At 29.0% G+C, this 20,817-nt stretch overlaps 1 protein-coding gene across 1 annotated transcript in view; it reads left to right on the plus strand.

The window, feature by feature from the left end:
* Positions 1 to 1,674: 1,674 nt before the first annotated feature.
* larp (La related protein) overlaps positions 1,675 to 20,817 on the plus strand; it is a 216,532-nt gene continuing 197,389 nt past the window's right edge. The window contains exon 1 of the mRNA XM_075378905.1: positions 1,675 to 2,899. Coding sequence (XP_075235020.1) covers positions 2,290 to 2,899 — 610 coding nt within the window. The 5' untranslated portion in view covers positions 1,675 to 2,289. The remainder of the gene's footprint in view (positions 2,900 to 20,817) is intronic.

Consider the following 20,817-nt stretch of genomic DNA (forward strand, 5'->3'; position numbering starts at 1 on the left):
TTGTGTTCCTGTTTGCCCAATATAATATTTAGTACAGTTAGTATAGTTTAATTTGTATATTCTTGAATGCAGTGTTTATCAGTGTACACTTTTTTATGTTTTGCAAGATTGTGTTTTTTTTTACAGTTTTAAAAGCAACATTATAACTTTTTTTTCTAAAAATATGGTCAGTCTTGTATTAAATACTGTACATAATGTTTGTTAGCATTATCTATTTTTTAGTGGAGAATGTGCTTGAATATTTTTTTGTTTTTTCATAGTATGTTTGTAAATGTACATACCCACTAAAGCTTTGCTAATAGTTTGGGCAAATACCCACTAAACGTTTACATACACTCCCACAAATTTGCCAAGTATTTTATTATATAGATTCTTCCGTACAAATGTCAACTCATATCATTTTTATTAATTTACCAATGTATAAGTTGCAAATGACATATATAATTATCCCTATTATATTATTTTTTTTTTACATTTTATTAGAGATAAGTTTGTGATGAAAAAGTAAATCAAATTTATTTAATATATGGTTTTTAAATAATTTTGTAATGTTCTAAGTTGCTCTTGTGGCCATCTTCAATGATTTGGCAATGGCGTCAACTTATATTGCTGGAATTTTAGTTTAGTTTTGATTGTTCATTTGCCATTCATAATATTCTGTTTTTCTATTTCATAATGTTCAGTATTAAAGTGTGGTCCTTTTTGCGTATGTATAGAATATCAAGGTTGTGTTTTTTTTTGTACACCAATGTAAACTGTTACTAACATAGGAAACATAAAAATAGATTAAACTTTAAAGCTGAGTACATATATAATATATAAATAAATCTTTTTTACCACACCAGTACAAAAACATTGTTTAGAAAATTTTATATTGGATAAATTTAGTTCAAAATATTTAAAAAACATACAGCATAAAAGCTATATTAAAGCATTTTTACTGATGTTTGTAATGGAAAATTAATAATTTCGGGTAACTGCTGTCATCATTATTAGTTTTAACCTGTTGAATCTGTTTCATAATATACAAATAATGATCCAAACCCAATCTTAATGTACAACAAATATAAGCTAATGTAATTAATGAAGTATAAGTAAGAATAATAAGTAAACACAAATAGTTGTTTACGGACACCACGTCATAGTAACAGCATGCATAAATCAACATCTTTCCAACAAAATTCGTAAGGGTAAAATTACAGTTATTGTTCTTCGTAACTTCGCATTCACACACACTTTACCGCGTAAAAAATGACCACCATTTTTATTCATTGCTTGTTTCTGAAACTAAACCAAGGATACTTAATTCTGTTGGTAAAATTGTGTTGTCGGAAAACGTTAATGATGCATAAGATTGTATTGACATTTATAGATTTTAAGATTTTTTTTTAATAATTAATTTTTAACGGCACCTGAATAAAATTTTCTACTGCATTATACAGTTTACTCAATTTTTAATAAATAAAATTGCTTTATTATGTACAATTACAATCGACAATGATAGTTTATTATGGCTACATTTTCATATCCTTTTATATAATTATTAATTATGAAACACACCAAAGAGAATACATCATTTGTATAAACGATGTATTTACTTCGTTGTACACGTGCGCAACTTATCTTCGTGTTTAGTGCTACGATCTGGTGAACAAATATTGCAGTGATCCGTCTTGTCAGACCACATGGTTGGAACGTTAAGTAAAAGAGATTTTTATAGAATTTTTTATCATGTACGCGATAAATATTGTTTAGCTGTATTTCATAATAATCGATTTAATTTGTGGGTATAATCAAACGTATTGTATTATGAGTATAAGCTGTATTTTCTTGTAACAAGACATATTTGTGACCAGGCACAGACGTGTTTTCATTACTGACTGGATACATTGTGCCGTGTATTGTGGCAGCGCTGTTGTTATGTTTGTGTATTTTGTGATTTTGTAGTTAATTTATATATTTCAGAGGTTTGATGAATTCGAGAATCATTTACTACTTTTATATTAATACAGTAAATAAGTTGTTCAGTAATGCCTTAACGCCATGCTTTCACAGACACTAGATAACATATTGTCCAGTTTATTTGTTTTATTTCGTGAGTTTCATTGAAGTTATGTATTTAATATTCGTTAGTAACTACTTATTAAGTATTTCGAGATCTTCATTTTCTGTTTTTTGTGGGACCGTAGCGTTTATTAACCGTTATTTACGTTCCGGGCTGGAGCTGCTTTAATTGCGTCTTCCTCGTGTTACCAATATTCGAGTGCGCTTGCCCCTGCTATTGTAAACATGGCTGCTCAATTAACCAATCAGTCGAACGATGGCTCTCAGAGCAGAGACAACGTTGGTGTGTCTTATGCTAATGCCGTTTTGAATTTAAAAAATATGGATTCCAATAAGGAAAATATAAACGCTGCACCCGTTAGTGCTGTGACAGAACAAGGTGCGATTGACGTGCAGACAAAAGCTAAAAACAGTTTGCAACATAAACCTGGTAGACAACCGAATTCGTACGCTTCAGCTAGTAAACCGAGTGGTAATGAAGACTTTCCACAAATAAATCCCGGGAATAGTAAAAGTGTTAGCAAAAGACTACCCGGAAAACAGGATCATAAAGTTAAAAGTAATGTGTCTGTGAAATCGGAAACCAGTGTTTCAACAGATAAGCAAAAAACTAGTCCGGGTAGTAACGAAACCGATGTAAACAATCCCGAACCGGTTGCAGATGTTCCCGAAAAGAAAAAATTGGTCGAAGCACCATTACCAAAGATTAATCCGTGGACTGTGAATAAAAATGCAGCCTCTGTTATTACCGGTAAAACTACCATTGAACATAAACAAACGACTTCCTCAACTTCGGAAAAACGTGTGTTGCAACCTCATCAGCAAGGAACTGTTGGTTAGTATAACTTAATTACGTAAATTTATTTTAATTCTACTGTTTGTATGAATTTGTTTATTTAAATTAATCCTGTAAGTTAATTTTTTACACTACACATACTTTGCTTTTCTAAAGTAATATTCAGTTTTGTTTGTAATCTTTTTTCATTGAAACGGTAAATCGGATTTAATGTGTTAAGCGTCTCTTTATTAGTTATTTTCCCTTAGTTAAGACAATTAAATTTCCTGCCCATTGTTTATTAAGAAATTCATTCCACATTAAAATTAATATTAATTCTGTTATTATTTATTATTAGCAGCTGATTAGAATAGTTATTTATCTTGTTCTCCTTCTTTTTTGTAATTATCATTTTTATTGATTTATGTATTTATTCAATCTAAATGTATTGTAGTATTTAAATTATGTGTTTTTTGTGTACTATTTACTGGTTTCTAATTACTTAGTTCTCAGTCCTTTAATATGCCGAATTCAGTTAATTTAAAAAAATATTTGTTGTTTTATTGAGGTTGATTGAAGTGTATTTATTGATAGTTAAATATTAATTGATGTATTGAAAGAAAAAAAAAATAGTTAAATACTTATGATACACTAAAATTTTTAATAAAAAATTACATTATCCCATTGTTACAATCATAACTGTTTTTTGATGAATTATTTCTTTAGAATTAAAAATGAGTTTTTTGTAATCTTAGAGAAAACAAAAAAATAATTCTATAAATTGTTTTAACCAAACCCAATGATTGTCTGTTAAGTGTTGAGTGAACAAGTAATTTATTAAGTTTTTGTTTTAAAAAGTATAACATGAATTTCAGTTCAGTATTGTCAAGTAAAAAATTTTGTTTTTAATCTGAAAGGATTTTACAGTTTCTTTTAAAATATTTCTCCCAAAGACTTTTTAAATATCTTTATTTTCAGTAAGAATATTACTCTCAACCTAATTTTGTAAGAGAACTTAATTTTGTAAAAACCTTTTTTCATTGATTTAATTCATATTTAAGTTAGAAATAGAAAATTTCTGTTATAGAAATTAGTCCATGTAAGGTTGTTGTAAACAAGTCTATTTTTTTTAATGTAACACCATAAATTGTATTAGTGTATTTATTGTATTTTTTAACATACCATACTGATCTAATTAAAAAGAAAAAAAATATCAATTAGCTGCAAAAGCTTATTTGGACATTGTAATATCCATGAAATGTAACATTTCTGTTTAATGCATTGTATTTAATTTTAAATTGTATGTTGATTATTCTAATTACTTTAAAATTCATTTCTGTTTGATATGCATAGGCTGATAAACTAAATCCAGTGCTGAGTGTTATAGAACACATATTAAGTTATAGAATAAATTGAAGTTATAAGCAAATAATTGCAGGCTTATATTAAGTTTAATTCATTTTGTAATATGTAGATTACGTGTTATGACAGAATATGTGTATGTTATGTACAGAATCTGTGTTAAGACTGGTTGTTAGAGAACTGATTACAACTTACTAACAGAAAGTTATCTTATCTAAGAACAAATCATTTTAATTCTTTCTTAATAATCTATATCCTTGTGTAGTCCAAAATACCTATTACACCTTATCTCTGAGAGAAAATTGATCACAAATTACTTTCAGAATTTTATTTTTCCCATCATGTTTACTGGCTATTGAAGTATATATGTATTTTTTTTATCATTCAGACTGTTATTATTTTACAGTCACATTTTTATTTTCAGAGGTTAGAAATGTTTTTTAATGAAAATTTGAATAATAGACATTGTCCATATGGCTACTTTTTTAAACATTGAATTATCACGTCTGTGAATTCTATTAATGCCTTGATTTGGCAACCCATTCATTGTCATTGTGTATTAACAGGATGCTTTGGGATCAAGTTCCCAAAACTTTGTTGAGGTTATGAAGTTGAAATAAAATAATATAAAATACAAAAATATAATCATATTATACAAATATACAGTAGGGTAAATACACTCCACTCTTGTTGGTTTTATCTGTAGAATGGTATACTATGGAATAGTGCATGTTTTAGTATAGTATTTAGCATATGTGAATTTTTAAAATTATTTTTGTCTTGTTATTTCTTTCATCTCTTTTGACAATAATGGACTAGTGTAATTATAACTGATGGTGGGAACTTTTCTTCAAAACTAATGTAGGTATTTTGCAAAATTGGTTAAAATCAAGTTATTCATAAAACTTTGAAACTAGTTAAGCAATTTGAAGACCGTTAAAAATTAATAATTTTGTAATTCTGTTGTATGTATTTTGAAACTTTTTGATTAGTTTTTATTATTAACAAATATATTATAAATAATTTTATTATTAGAGAAAGAAGACAAGAAACCCCATTGGAGCACTTATTTAGCGAGTCAAAATGATATTGCTTTTAACAGGTTTTTCATGATTTTTGAGAGGTTATTACTTTTTTATTAGTAAAATACACAAGAACCTTTTTATTTGTCAAAAACATCTACAAAAACACTGCAACTTGTGCAAATTTGAGATTTTTATCACCAGCCCCATCAGAGTTATTTAAAGCCAAAATTTGGATTTAAAAAAAAATTAGTTGTTCAAAAATTCATAAAATTTATGGGTAAGTATATCACCATTAATATTATTTTGGGTGAAACTACTAACATATACCTACATTTAAAAAAAAAAATAATTCAAACTGTGTATGCTGTTCTTGCCTCTTGAAAAAAATTATCAAAAGTGAAATTTCACAGTTTTTCATGTTCAACTTTATTGGTAATTTTCTCATAGAAAGAAGAAATATAGGTAAATAAACCTCTGGGCCAGTCTTACCTTGAGTAAATATAATTAAACTGCTTTTTGTTTCATCCTTCCAAGACCAATAGCTTTTTAGTTATGATTTTTTCCGTAAACCCTTCCAATCACAAAAATAGGTGTGTGCACCGCAACAAAATTGGCCGCTATAGGTAAACAGCTTAAATAAAAAATTAAAAAAAACAAAAAATAGTTTTAAGGTCCTGAAACATGTAGGAAACAAGTGGATGTTTCAATTTCTTTGAATTGGTCAAACAACCAGTTTATGTTTTTTTGGGACACTTCAAATGGATTGAACCAGAAATGAATTTTTCTGACCATTTAATGAATATTCTCCCACTAACTTATTTAAAATACAATTAAGAAAATTTATTTTACAAAAACAAAATTACTAGTGTCTAAAAATATTAAAATAATACTAATTAAAACATCTTTTTTATATCCTGAAATTTTTTGTATCCCATTAAACTTGTGGTCAAATAATTTTCATTAACCCCTTGTAAATTGTCATTTATTCTGCAAATATTATTTCATGATTATGTATTTCAAATAATAATGACTTCAATCACATTTTTTTTTTTATTTGATAATTATCTCTATATCAAGAGATGCTGCTTTGATTAATTCTTTGTAATGTTAAGAAAGTACTGTGTAGATGTAAAAGGTTTCTTAAATTTTTTCCTGAAAGCCTGTTTTAAGTTCCAGCTGAAAAATAAAGCTTGCAAATAAATAGGTATTAGGAGTTATCGTACTTCAAACATAAAAAAAGGTTTTCAGCACAGAATTTTTATCTGTTTTCCATGGAATATCATAAATACCACAGGAGATACATTTTAGGACTTGTTTTATTAGATTTTTTAGGTCAAAAAACGTAAGAAACCATCAAGTTTACCCCTTTATAAATTTACTGCCTTAAAAATTTCAGTATCACCTCATTTCAATGGGGAACTGAAATCAAGAAAAAGTTTTCTCTAACTCTATAACAAAGTGTTTTTTTGGCCATATGTTTGTATGAATGCTTTTCCTATTTCATGTTATAGAATTAGTATATATCAGTGTATATATTTATATATTTTTTTTTCCAATAAAAAAATGACAAGGATGGTTTAAAAGTGAAATTAAGATCCATTTAGTTTCTTATTACTCATTATGAAAATTTATCAACTGGCACTAATAGTTATTACCATTAAAATATTTTTTTTATATAACGAATAATATTATCACCTTTTCCTTCGTGATGGTTTATTAAAAATATTTTTTAATAGGCGGTGGGGAAAGTAAAAGCCGACAAAAAAAAGAATTACTTTAGTTTCTCTTATTTATAAAAAAAATTATTACAAAATCATTTACTGTTCAGTTTAATACAAAATAAGGTTGGCATTGTAATTTAAGTATTTGATTAGGTCAATCACAGGTCTTATCACTTAAATTCCGGTTTTGCTTGTTCTGTTTACTATATGAAAACAGAAAACTGTCTGTGGAATTATTTTCTATGGAAAACCTGTTTGTCATTTTAAATAAGTATGCCAAATTATTTTAATTTATGAACTTTGTAAACGGCAAATTGACCACTGTAGAATATTTTGCATTGATCAAATTGTGTACATCTTCAAAGAAAAATAAATGGACTTGTGAAAGATTTTTACAGGAATGTAAAATCAACATTTGTCTACCATCTTGTACATGTAGAATTAGTATTGTCAGTAATTGATATTCTACATGTATACAAAAAAGATCACATTTTAATATGGTCTGATATTATGAAGTAAATAGTCAATTACTAAATGATCAATGAAAGTTCAGATTGCATTGTACCCTGACTACATTTTAAATATATCTTCCTTGCCTATCTCAGAAAAAAGTCATTGAAAGTAGCCCGAGAACACATTAAATGAATATTTCAAAAATATAAACTTGAACTATTAAATATGGTATTTAATTGTTAAAATACAAGTTAATTTTCATTAATAACTTTTTGTGAGGGAAATATGCTAATCGGCTCATATTTTTCATGATGAGGTTTTTGCAGCTTTATATTTCATGATCGTAATTTAATACCCTTACATATCTAAGGTATTTTCTGATGGTATTTGGTTATTATTCAAATCCCCCCTTCCAACACTATGGTGGGAGGGAGTAAAAAATGTTTCCTTTTTTGTTATTTCACTACTTGAATTTGTGACTTGAATAGAAGTCACATTCTTGGAATAATTAAATGATTCTGTTACATTAGTATGTCACTTAGGTTTTACGTCGGGTAATTTCATTTAAAGAATGAAAAAATTAAGTAAAAACACTGAAAACTCAAATCTGGACAAAAGATTAAATGTCATCTTTAAGTTAAACAAACACTTGTTGGCTTAGTAATAAATTAAACATCATTGATTGCAGAAACTGGTTCAAAAAAAAGAAGCATTCAGAAAATAGACTGTAAAAATAAGTGTTTATCAATGGGGTTATGAGTCAATATGAATGTTTAAATGATTTAAAATCAAAATTATATACAGTTAATTTAATATGCTGTTGCGGGAAACTGATATGATTTTTCAACAGGGTCAAGAGTCAAAATAATTAGTGAATTCAGTTGTGAGTTGGTTCAGTGATCAGGAATTTAGTATTTTAGATTGGCAACTACAAAACCTAAATCTTAATCCCAAAAGAAAATTTGTGGTTCCATTAAAAAAACAAACTACCGAATTTGCGGAGCCACCAACATGGATTAATATTCCTAGCAGTGAGTTCCATATTCAAGAATATGTAATAAATTAACCAAAATTATGCAAAATGAATCCCACAAAGGTTTTATACCATACCCTACAGTTTATTTTTTTATACAAAATTTCAGTAAAATAGTATGGTCATATTTTTGCCTTTAAAGTAATTTTTTTGTTTGATTTAAGGACTAGTTTAGTTTTGTTAGATTTACTTTTTGTATAAAATAAAAACGGTTTTTATAAAAAAAAAAACATTTTTAATATTACACTTTTCTTTTGACTTTATTTAATACAAATAACATAACTTATTAAATTAAGATGTTTTAAACTTTAAGTTTAACATAAAATCTGTTAATTATAAAAAGCGAAGAGAAAGATATTATAATCTAGGCATCCATTGTAGTAATTAAAATAATATTTATTCCTTCCAATAGTAAATATTCCAGTTTTAATATACTTCCATAAAGTAAATAATTTTGTTAAATTTTATTCTAGTAGTTAAAAATTTTAATAAATAAATTCATTTGGTGGGATATAAATAAGATATTACTGCTAAATTTTATGGAGGAAACTGAATGATGCCGATTGATTTTTAGGTTTTTATTGTATCAAAAACATTGAACTTTTTTTTAGAAATAATAGTTTTAATTTTACAACTGAATGACTGTATTTTACAGGAAGGGGATGATATAAAAGGTCTAAAGTAATGAGAGTGGTTCAGAAAAACTTTTTATTTACAATCCAGTTATACATGGACTCTTATCACCTTTGAAATAGTTCCCTTGGGAAGCCACGCAACACTTCAAATGGTTTTCCCACTCTTCATATCAGTGCTGGAACTCAGAAACCAGAATATCCTTCAGATGGTTGATTACATTTTTTAAAATGTGTTTTACTGTTCCAAATTGGTGTCCTTTGAGGTGTTGGAACAGGGACTGAAGTCAGGTGAATAAGGTGGTTGAGGAACTACAGAAATGTTTTTCTTTGCCAAAAACTCATTAATTGAGAGTGTAGTGTGACAAGGGGCATCCAGTTTTTTTCTTGTTGATATGACTGGTCTCATGTGAGCAAGTCTTTTCTGCAGTCTTTCATTTATCGGTAAACATATTGATTTACAGTTGTCCTGTAGGAAAACTCCTTATGGATAATGCCATTACTATCGAAGAAACAAATTAGCATGGTTTTGATTTGCTCATTTTTGCTTTTTTGGGACGTGGTGAATTCGAAGTGTGCCACTCCTTGCCCTGGCATTTTGTTTCTGGGTTATACTCAGATATCCAATATTCATTACCAGTAATAACATTTTTTAGAAAATCAGGATCAGTTTCAATTTGCCCTAGAAGATCTCTGCACACTTTCACCATGTTGTTTTTTCTGTTCAACAGTGAGGTTTTTTGGGACCAATTTTGTACAAATTTTTTTTATGTCCAGTTCGTTTGTCAAAATTTGATGGACTGTGGTACAGTTCAAATCATATCAAGTCTGATTCACTTAACATTGTCGTCACTTTTTGATGTTAACGGTTTTCCAGAGCGTGGATTGTCCGCAAATGATTCCTGACCATCTTAAAATGCTTTAAACCACCTAAAAGCTTGTGCTCCTGATAAAGCATCATCTCCATATGTCGTTTTCAATTTTGAAAAGGTTTCAGTAGTATTCTCACCAGTTTAACACAAAACGTGATTGCACAACGTTGCTCATAATTTGTATCACTCATTTTTGTAACGCACAACAAAAACTCATTTTACGAAAAGTTTGTTTACGTCTCACATGGCAACAATAAACTAAAAATATTAATACCTAATATAAATCAGCTGTTCGTATAACCATACGTTTACTAGTAACTTTACAGTGTTGCCACTTTGGCTGCCAAAAAAAAAAAAAAACTAGTCTCATTACTTTATTTACAGACTTTGTATACATATATTTTCTTTCTGAAATATACCATTTTGAAGTGGCTGGCGCCTTTGGAAAGTTGGAATGAGTTATTAAGAATGAAAAAGGGGACTTTTCTTTTATGCACCCTGCACTCTTTTCCTTTTTTTTATTATTTGTAACTAACAAATTATTGTTTTTTCCCCACATATTTCCAGAATATGGAACCTAAAAGCATGTGAACAGAAAACTAGCACTTTTCTTCTCGCCACTGTTTACAGTAGAGCAGGACAATTTTTAGCTCATATAGTTGGATTGCTTATATTAATGCTTTTCAACAACAGTTTTAAATTGCAACTAATGAAATATTACCTTAACTTCACAAAGAAACATGTAATAGTAGAATATTAACAAAATGCAAACTTTAATTTACCATTTTGTAATAGGTCATCCAAAAATAGATTAGGCTTACAGAGAAAAGTAATATGTAAAGTATTTTTTAAAACTTTGCTACATAGATAACTTGCACTTTTACATATTCTATACACTGAACTAACCGATACAATAGTTCAAAAAATGGAATTTTATTACGTAGGCACATTAAGTTTTGTGACAGAACAAGCAAGATATTGACGGTCTTATCTGTAAACCATACAGGCCAACACAGGTAACAGTTTTACAAAATTATTTACCTGCGACATTATTTAATCATTTAATATGCCGATTTAAATGATATTACTTAATAATTTTTTATAAATTTGCGAGAAATAACAAAAAAACATGGTGCGAACCGCCTAACAGAAAAGAGCCAAAATGGTTTATCAGAATACTGTTTGGTATACTTATTTATTATCATGACAATTGTCTTTTTGAAACTTCTCATTACAATTCGGCATATAAGAAAGGACATGTCATGTTTCCCATTTTTAAATTAAAAGATAACATATACATAATCGAGGCGAAGTATAATTTATTTCTTGTAGAGTATTGTTATTTTAGATCTGTTTCAGGTTTTATTTGGGTGTAAAGCAGATAAAATTATATGAGGTCTTACAGCAACCAGTCAAGAGTTGCCTCCTTTGATAGGAACCACCAAACTTTGGTTCTTTATTAGACCGGTTCATATGAATGATTCAAATGAAAATTTGCTTGTAGGAATAAATATCATCAGCGTTTTGAAGGGCTTGGCATGCCACTGTGTAAAAGTTTATTAAATTTAGAAAAGAAGGCAACACAAAATCGTTTCAATATTTTTTTTTTATACTATGGATTTGAACTGTCGTTGAGAACTATTTTGGGTGATTTCAGTAGTGATTTTTGAGTTAAGGCCATCAACTTACTAATAAAAAAATCCCAGTCCAAAATTTTATGTGGCAAATTTTGGTAAAAACCTTATTTGTGTGATATGATTTTTTAAAAATGTAAAGTTTGAAAAGATCATACTGTTAATGAAGTATGGAATTATCATTAGGCTGGGTAATTATTCCTAAAAGATAGTTTGTTAATATATTTTCATAATTTGAGAAATTAAGTTTTTCAAGTTTAAAATTAGTTCTTTCTTTATGTTATTCTGTTCTTTTTGGCATGGTATTTACCTCGACCCATCTTTCGGTAACCTTTTTATCCCACTCAATTCTCTCTTTTTGTTTCTTTTCATACAAATAATTTTTTTGAACTAAGTTCTGTCAACAGAAAAATTCCTTTCCTTTCCCTCCCCAACTATACATATTTGGTTTTCAGATCTAATATTTCTTTTTTCATCCCATATAATATGGTACTTTTCGAGATAACTTTGTCTCCAAAATTCTGTAATGAACTGTTTGGAGAATTAATCCTTATATGGGGGGGGGGGGGGGTATTAGGCAGATGAAAAGAGAAGGGGTTTGAGTTGAAGTATTCTTAGTAATCGTTATTTAGGAAAATTTCATCGATATCTAACTTGAAATTCATTAGATTAAAGTCGACCGCTTCATGAGTATTAAGAGTAATTAAACTATCTATGAGGATTAAATCTCCAAATCTGGTGTAAGGGATACGAGTTAGTATTCCTAGCAATCCTGTTTGGAAAAATTATGTCGATATTAACTTCACAATCATCAAAGTCAATCTGTTCAGGAAATTTTAAGAAGGAACTAAACTATATATTATTGAGAAATAAATTACCAGATCTCGTGACATAATTTTCTTACTACCAAAGTTTCCTGCTGGGATTCTTTCCTTATTAGAGACAACTTGCAGTTCAATTGTTATTAATTGTAGGAGAGAGGTTAAGAAAAAGCACTATTCTACTGCGATATATTTTTGTCATTTGTCAGTAGAGTTAGATTTTCTTCTATAATATTATAATTAAAATTTTTGTTTTTTGCATCGTCATTCATTTGACCGTTTCGATTCTGCGCATGTCTCTGTTGCACGGTAATCTTTTAGCCTCAACATATTATACATTATATAAATTCCAACCGTTTTTACTCTATAGTTTTTTCTTTTACACATCCTTATGCTACCAAATTAACGAAGCCTGAAAGTTTTAATGTATGACACTAGTAGTTTATCTCTGTAAGAATCGGCTTCAGTCTTCCATCTGTTTGTCTTAAGAACTCTATAAATTTTACCGTTCTTCCTTATTTTCCAATATCCTCTTGCAGCATCGCATTTCAATAGGTTTTAAGTTTTTTCTTCGGTTTTATTTGTTAATTATGTTTAGGTACATTTCCGTGAATATTAAATTTAAATCGAGGTTTTAATGATTTCTGTAATTTGAATTTATCATTTTACCGTATCATATATTTTAACATATTTCCATTTTTCTTATGCTCTAATTCATGGGAAATATATGGAGAGGGAGTGTTTAGTGATATTGTGGTGTGATCTTTTTGTATTATGTTAATTTTTCAGAAATTTTTAATTCAAGAGATATTTGTTTAACGGTGTTTTATTTATTAGTATTAATATAATAATATTTGTAAAACTGATATTTTGTTATCTCTGCCAAAACTGGGTGGTAACTCTTTACACGCCTCTTTGGTGTATTTTTTGTTTTATATATACACATTTATTTATTATTTCTTCACGGATTTTTGTATTGTCCATTTGTTTTGTTTTTCTTTTTTTTATCATTCCCAGTTTGCTTTTATTTTTTTCTACTGTACTGTCATTATAGTACAGCTGTTATTAATGTTTAATTTCTTACATTATATCTATTGTTTTTGTTTACTTTAATTTTTTATTTATTTATAAAACTCAATAAATGTTTTTAATAAACTAAAGTGCACCTTTGTTTTGTTTGTATTCTAACAATATTAATATCTGGTTGTTTGCCCTTTGAAAGAAAATTCTTTCCTTTCTCCATGATATTTTAAATTATCTTTGTAGCGATTGATTTTGATTGTAATTTATATAAATTTTTTTCATTTGTCCTACAGTTTTAGTTTTTTTATTCTAATGATCTCGTCCAGTAAACCAATAATTTTTAAATTTTTATTTACCGCGCGCCGTAGATAACGGCATACAGACAAGTACAATTCTATTTGTGCTTATGTTTAACGAATTCTTTCTTTTGTATTACAGAACTAGAGATTGCCAAATTATTTTTAATTAATTTCCTTAAAAAAAAATTGCTTGAAAAAATTAAAAATAATACTTTTTATAATGCTCTAAAAAAAGGAACAAGCCGCTAACCTTATTGGAGTTCGATTTCAGAAACTCGTAATAACAATTGAAAATGAATTTTTTTTTTACTTTTTAGTCCGTCTTTACTTTATTTGCATCATAGCGTATGGTATTCGGTTAAAAAATCTGGTATAGCGGGTTTTTTTTTCTTTTCTCGACGTTTAATGACCCAGGGACCCCAAAATAGAAAAAAAAGAGAGGGGGTAATCTTTATACGTATGTATGTGCATTGGCGTGTTTGAAGCTTAATAACTTTTGACTGGATTCACCGATTTTGATGAAATTTGGTACAGAGATTCGTGTGTATGCTGCAATTTATTGGTAAAAGTTTGGGGCTAGTATCTCCTGGGGATGGAGTAGATAGTTTCTTTTTACGGTTAATTTTTTTCAATATTTTGCGCTTACTCCACTTTATATTAAGCTCTCAGTACATTCATACAACTTATCTTACCTTTTTTTATTTCCCTTCCCAAATTCTCCCTCTCCCCCAAAATCGATAAAGCTATCTAATGTTGCATATTTTTAACAGACTTTTTATGTATTTTAAAATAAGCATAGTAGTAGTGCAACTGGTAAAAAATAATTTTGGGCAATTCTGGTAGTGGGGAGCAGATCGAAGTTGAATATTTTTATTTTCACAAAAGTTTACACGTATCATAATTTTTTTGTATTATTTTTTAAGTCTAAATTAAAAAAAAAACTGATAACAAAGTTGTAATACATTCTTGGTATTTGTATTCTTATGTATTAGAAAAATAGTTATTAAATAAAAAAAGATTCCTTTTTAGGAAGGTTCCTAGTATAGATACTATACTAGGAAAAGGAATCCCAAAAAAGGAATCTTAGAAGATTCCTTTTTTGGGAAGAGGATAGTTTATAATGAAGTTTTATTGTACAATTATCATCTGTTTAAATAAACACAAAAAGTTTTAAAAATTCAAAAAATCTGTATTTTTTTATTTTTTTCTGCTCTCCACCCTAAAAAATTACCTTCCAAGAAAATTTTCTGATTTTTCTATGATTACTGTGTTAAACAGAAGAAACTAAAAAAAATTCTACAAAATATGTACAACCACTACAAAGTTAGATATTTTTTGGGGGATAGGGATGGATTATGATGAAATTTTATTTTAATGTTATTATTAAAACTTCATTATTTTAATGCTGTTAAAAGAAAAATTTTGAGAAATCCAAAAAATCGTTATTTTTTAACTTAGATCGGCTCCCCCACTCCTAATTGCCCTCGATTTTTTTTTGGGAAGTTGCTTGCACTATTACTATGCCTAGGAAGTCATTTAAAAAATTCTGTTAAAAATATGAAGTAAATAAAATATCAACTTTTTCGATTTTTGGGGATGGGAAGGAAAGTTGGAGTAAATAAAAAAAAAAAAAATTGCTAAGATAGGAATGCACACATGTACTGGAGCTTAATATAAAGTGGGGTTGTTTGCAAAATCTTGAGAAAATTGACACCCAAAACCCCTCCCCCCTTCGAAGATTGAACTCAAAATATTACCCATAATTTGTCCCATATAAACGATATGAATTTCATCAAATCGGTTGATCTTGACAAAAGCTATTAAGCTTCAAACATTCCCGATGGACGTTCATAAGTACCCTCCCCTAGCTTGGGTCATGAGACGTCGAGAAATGCCAAAAAACCCATACCCTATTTTTTCAGTGATTATCATACTTGCAGCATAGCTCTAAATCTATGATCACAGGAAAGTAAAAACTTAATTTTTTTTTTGTTGGATTTTGTTTTGTTTAAAATGTGAGGCGTACAAAATAACGTTTTCCTTATGAAAATGCAAGAATTTGCAAGACAAAAATTATTAGGAAAGTAGAAAGAATATCGTAAAGAGATTATTACCAAACATCAGTCGGTTAAAACCTTTCTGGAGTGCAGTAAACGTGTATTATTTTTACACGACTGTCCAATAAGGATTTTAATGCTTTTTATTCTACTTTTTCTAAGTAATTTGGGTGTATGTATGTTTTTTCCACCGTTGCAGCTCAACGGCCGAACCGATTTAGATGTATGACCGCGCATTGGATCCTTACGTTACCGGGAGTGTCATAGGCTATATAAATCTGCATATATGTATTTTTAATTGTAACTGCAAGGCAAAAAAAATCTGATCTTGATACCGCTTGACTTCCTTGTTCGCCTATTAAATTACTTATATACATTTTTGGTGCACTTCATTTAAGCTTATTTCATTTGAAAGTGAGATACGATCCTTCATTTTTTTAATAAGGTGGACAGTTGCATTGTGGTGAAAACCGAAATTTTTCGCGGTACTTCTTTACTTCGTACATGGAAGTAAAAACTCGTCTATACGATTCTAAATGGGTAATCGATAGTATTTTCAGTGCAGATTTATTTGTAACGAAAATAGTTTTAAGATTTGCTAACCATATTGAATGATTGAATTACGGTAGTAAAATTTATTTTATTATTTTTGCTATTACTATTTATTAGTTACAAACATTTAAGAAAAAAATCGTATGATTTTTTGACGGACAGTATGTTCCATCATGTAAGCATGTTCTTTATTCTTACTGTTATATTTTCTTGTGAAAATATCTGAATGACGTCAGGCTGTGTTTGATTTATTAAAAAAAGAACCTTATTAATTAACAAAAGAAAAGTAAATTAATAATAATTTGATTAGAAATTAGTGTAATAATGAAAAACACTTAAATTACATACGAAAATGTTTGATAATTGTAAATATTTTATGTTAATGCCGTTGTTGTAGTTTTACCTTTATAAGAAAATAATTAACGGTGGAATGCGTTTTGTTTTACAAATAGAAATATATAATTAACATTAATAAAGGCTATAGTATATCGTAGCATTATAATACTTTCCTCTCCACAGCAGTTATTCAGTAACAACTTTTTTCTTCAAAATTCATTTCGTTTTCGTTATAAGTATTAATAATACTTATGTTTAATAAGTCAACCGACAAACTTATTTTATTTAATCTATGAAATATTCATAATTTAAATACAACCATTTTAGGCTGTATAATTATTGTATAAGTGTTTTTCATTGTGATACACGTTTTCCTACTTACATTATCATTACTATAAAAAATTGTTTTTTCCTTTTGTCCTACAACGTATTTAAAAATAACGGTTTCTTTTTTTTTAAATAAATAATTCTTCTGATTAAAGTAGGTATTACTTTAAAGATGGTTTTACGTAAAAACTGTTAATCAGTAGCGAGATCTTCTTAATTGTTGTAGAATAATGAAAAGAGATAAATGATTAATAAATTATTTATTCAATAACTAAGCTACTTTTCAATCCAATCCCCGAGTAAATTTAACTATTTGTCCCATCTTCCTATAAATTTCTTATTACAATAGTAAAAAATTGCTTACTTCTATATGAGAGCTATTTTTGACCTACCGAATTCGGTGCTACGTAAAAACTCTGTGCTAGGGGCAAACAAAAAAAAAGTTGGTTGTGCGAGGTCGGGTCTGTAAATTAAGGTGGATGTGACCATACCTGTAGATTCGATGCTTTCGAATAGCTTCCTTTCTTTTTTGAGCAGTATGTTGGTAGTCGTTGTCGTACAGAAGACTTACGCTTTTTTTTTTTAGAAAGAACCAGCATGGTTGTTCCTCATTATCGCTGGCTTTATTTTCTGGCGTGTCGCATTACTGCTCGCTATTTATTGTACGTTATTTTTTCAGATCATCGCATTAAATTGAGGTATTCCAAAAACGCAGTTAATATCACTGTACCGGCTGACGCGTAGGTTTGAATTGTTTTCTGCCTAGCGTTGTTTCCATTATACGTTATCACCTTAGGATTCCGACTCAAAATGATGAATCCAAGTTTCATCATAAGTTATTGGTGATATTTAAAAAAGTATTATCGTCCGCTAAAAATTTTTAATTTTCGTACAATACGAATTGATTTCTTGTAATTTTATGTCGATCGTCTCGGGACCCATCTGTAACACGTTTTGCGGTAATTCAGCTTATAATGGGTAATGGAATGGATGATGGCAAATTTCAGCTATTTCCCAAATTTTTATAGGGGGTCTGTCTTTGCGAAAAAGTTCCTTTATATAATTTTTCAAAGCGTCAGTCAAAACTTCCATCGGTCTACCGCTACAATGGAAATTTTTCGATTCACTTAAAAATATTTTCACGGTTAACACATTTTTAATTTTCTCTTCTTTTTTTTGTATATTGTACCTTAGCGTAAAGTTAAAAATTTGAAAAAGAAAACGTTTGTTTATTTTTTCAATATTTTAAACACCATTTTTGTACTAAAGTGAAACTATATTAAGATCACCGTCGATGTTTTATCGTTATTTCGAATCGAATTATTAATAATTTTATTAAACATGGTCCCATTGGTATGATTACATAATAATAATTTATAAAAATACACTTACCAACAACCTTTTATATGTGTTCAAGTACTTTCGGATAACAAAAACTCATTCATCGTATGTAAGTCGTTATGTAAAATATAAAAACATACAACAGTGGTCGTCATGTTTTAAAATATTATGTCGACTTAGCGTCCAGTCACAATAAAAATTCATAGTAAAGCATAACGGTGGAAACTTTTATTATGATGGACGCTAAGTCCATCACAATAAAATTTCAATTTTTTAAATCATGACTACCACTGTTACATATTTTTACATTTTACATACGATGAATGAATTTAATTTTTTTTTTATTTTAAGAATAATATATAAGTTTTTTTGAGTTCCTGAAGATGGATTTGGTATCCGAAAGTATACTTGAACACATAAAAGGTTTTTGGTAAGTAGTTTTTATAAATTATTATTATCGAATTATTAAGATTCCAACTAATCAGTAAAGATATAAAGCAACTAGTGTAGACGACTTTTTTTTTCGAACGGATGGAACATTATTTTTTGAGTAACAAATTACGCTTATGCACGCGTGCACATTCCTGTTTGTATATTTATCAAACGCATGAACCTACTAACCTAAAGTATATTGAACCTGCTAATCTAAACGTGGTTTCTACTGTTAACCACAAAGGTTGTATTTTCCTCATTAATATGAGTCAATGTTAACAGATAAGCCGAGAGAATAGGTTAGTGTTTTAATACTTTTTCCTCTCGCGTTAGCATTCTGTTATCAGTATATTATTGATTGTAGTGTTGGTTTAGTTTTATTGCCCTCTGGACCCCCACTGTATTCATTATCCTCGTGCTTGTGAGAATAATACAATAAATAGCGATTAAAACCTGTTCAGTTTATTATAATCTTTTCAGAGCGATAGTTAAATCAGTACAGGATTCAAAACTTTGAGTGATCTGAAGGATGCGGGTTTCAGAATTGTCGACCTTCGTCTTAAAAACAGTAGACGGTTACCCAAAATGCATTTTGTGCAGTTCATAGCGTTACCGTACAAGTACCATGAAGAGGTGATCGAACTTTATTTCACTTTACTTTATTTTATGGTTTTTAGATAAATGGAGACAGGATTTTCCCATTCGCGTTGCGCACACTGTAACAGTGGTAGTGGTTGTGTTGGTTCAGCCGCCGCTGCTCCCTATACCGTCGAACCTTTAAAGCCAATTTTATCGATAACCGAAATAGATATCGAAAAAGAAGAAACTTTTTTTGGGGAAAAAAATTAATTTCAAATACTGCTAATGGTTCTCCTACTTTCATTTGATCATTGGTTTGGCCGTACTAAAGTTATGTATCGACAACGAATATGATCTGAACCCACCGGGTTGGTCTAGTGGTGAACGCGTCTTCCCAAATCAGCTGATTTGGAAGTTGAGAGTTCCAACGTTCAAGTACTAGTAAAGGCAGTTACTTTTATACGGATTTGAATATTAGATCGTGGATACCGGTATTCTTTGGTGGTTGGGTTTCAATTAACCACACATCTCAGGAATGGTCGAACTGAGACTGTACAAGACTACACTTCATTTACACTTATACATATCATCCTCTGAAGTATTATCTGAATGGTAATTACCTGAGGCTAAACAGGAAAAAGAAAAGAAAGAAGAATATGATCCGATTATTACCTCAAGTCATTAAAACGGCCATCATCTGGAAACTGTGGAACATTTTACAATATTCTTCCCAGAAATTTCAGCTCAGTGTGTTTGTTAAATAGTTTTTGCATAAAAGAGTAACAGACTCGCTGAAATCACTAGCTTTTATATATATATATATATATATATATATATATATATATACACACACGAGTGCGATAGATTTTTATTTGGCCAGTTGGTACGCTTTACAACTTTTATTTCTTCTAACTCTGTTGTTTTCTCTTTCAAATATTTCATCATTTGTTTGTGTTGTTTTTTTCTTGTAACCGCTAGACCTTAATTGTTTTTTTTTCGGAACCGACCAATTTTTATTAATTTCTTCCTAAAAATTTCTCTATACTGAATTTTCTCTTCTGAGATCTGTTTTTCCGACTTGTAAGAAGCAAGTTGATTATTTTTTCAACTTCTGAAATTCTTGTTTAAATTTTAATAGACTTTATTTACATCAATTTTCTCAGATTTAAATTCTCTACCAAAGTTAACTGGACATTTTTATTCGTTTATTCAGTTATTTTATTCAAAACCTAAAAAAAAGTATGTTTTCTCTCCCCTTTTGATTGCAATCGACCGGACTAAAAGTATCCAAAAAATCTTAAAATAAAAAAAAAATGTTGGATTTTGGATATTTTCTTAACTGCAGTAATGAGAGCTTTTCAACGATATATCATATGTGGTACTTATTTTTATTGGTTTCAGTGTTACAGTCAAATGAAACTTTAATTAATGAAATATTTGGATCAAAGGGAAGGCGCATCTGTACGAACCAGACTTCAT

Source organism: Lycorma delicatula, chromosome 11 (genome assembly GCF_047948215.1).
Source record: "Lycorma delicatula isolate Av1 chromosome 11, ASM4794821v1, whole genome shotgun sequence".
Lineage (NCBI taxonomy): Eukaryota > Metazoa > Arthropoda > Insecta > Hemiptera > Fulgoridae > Lycorma > Lycorma delicatula.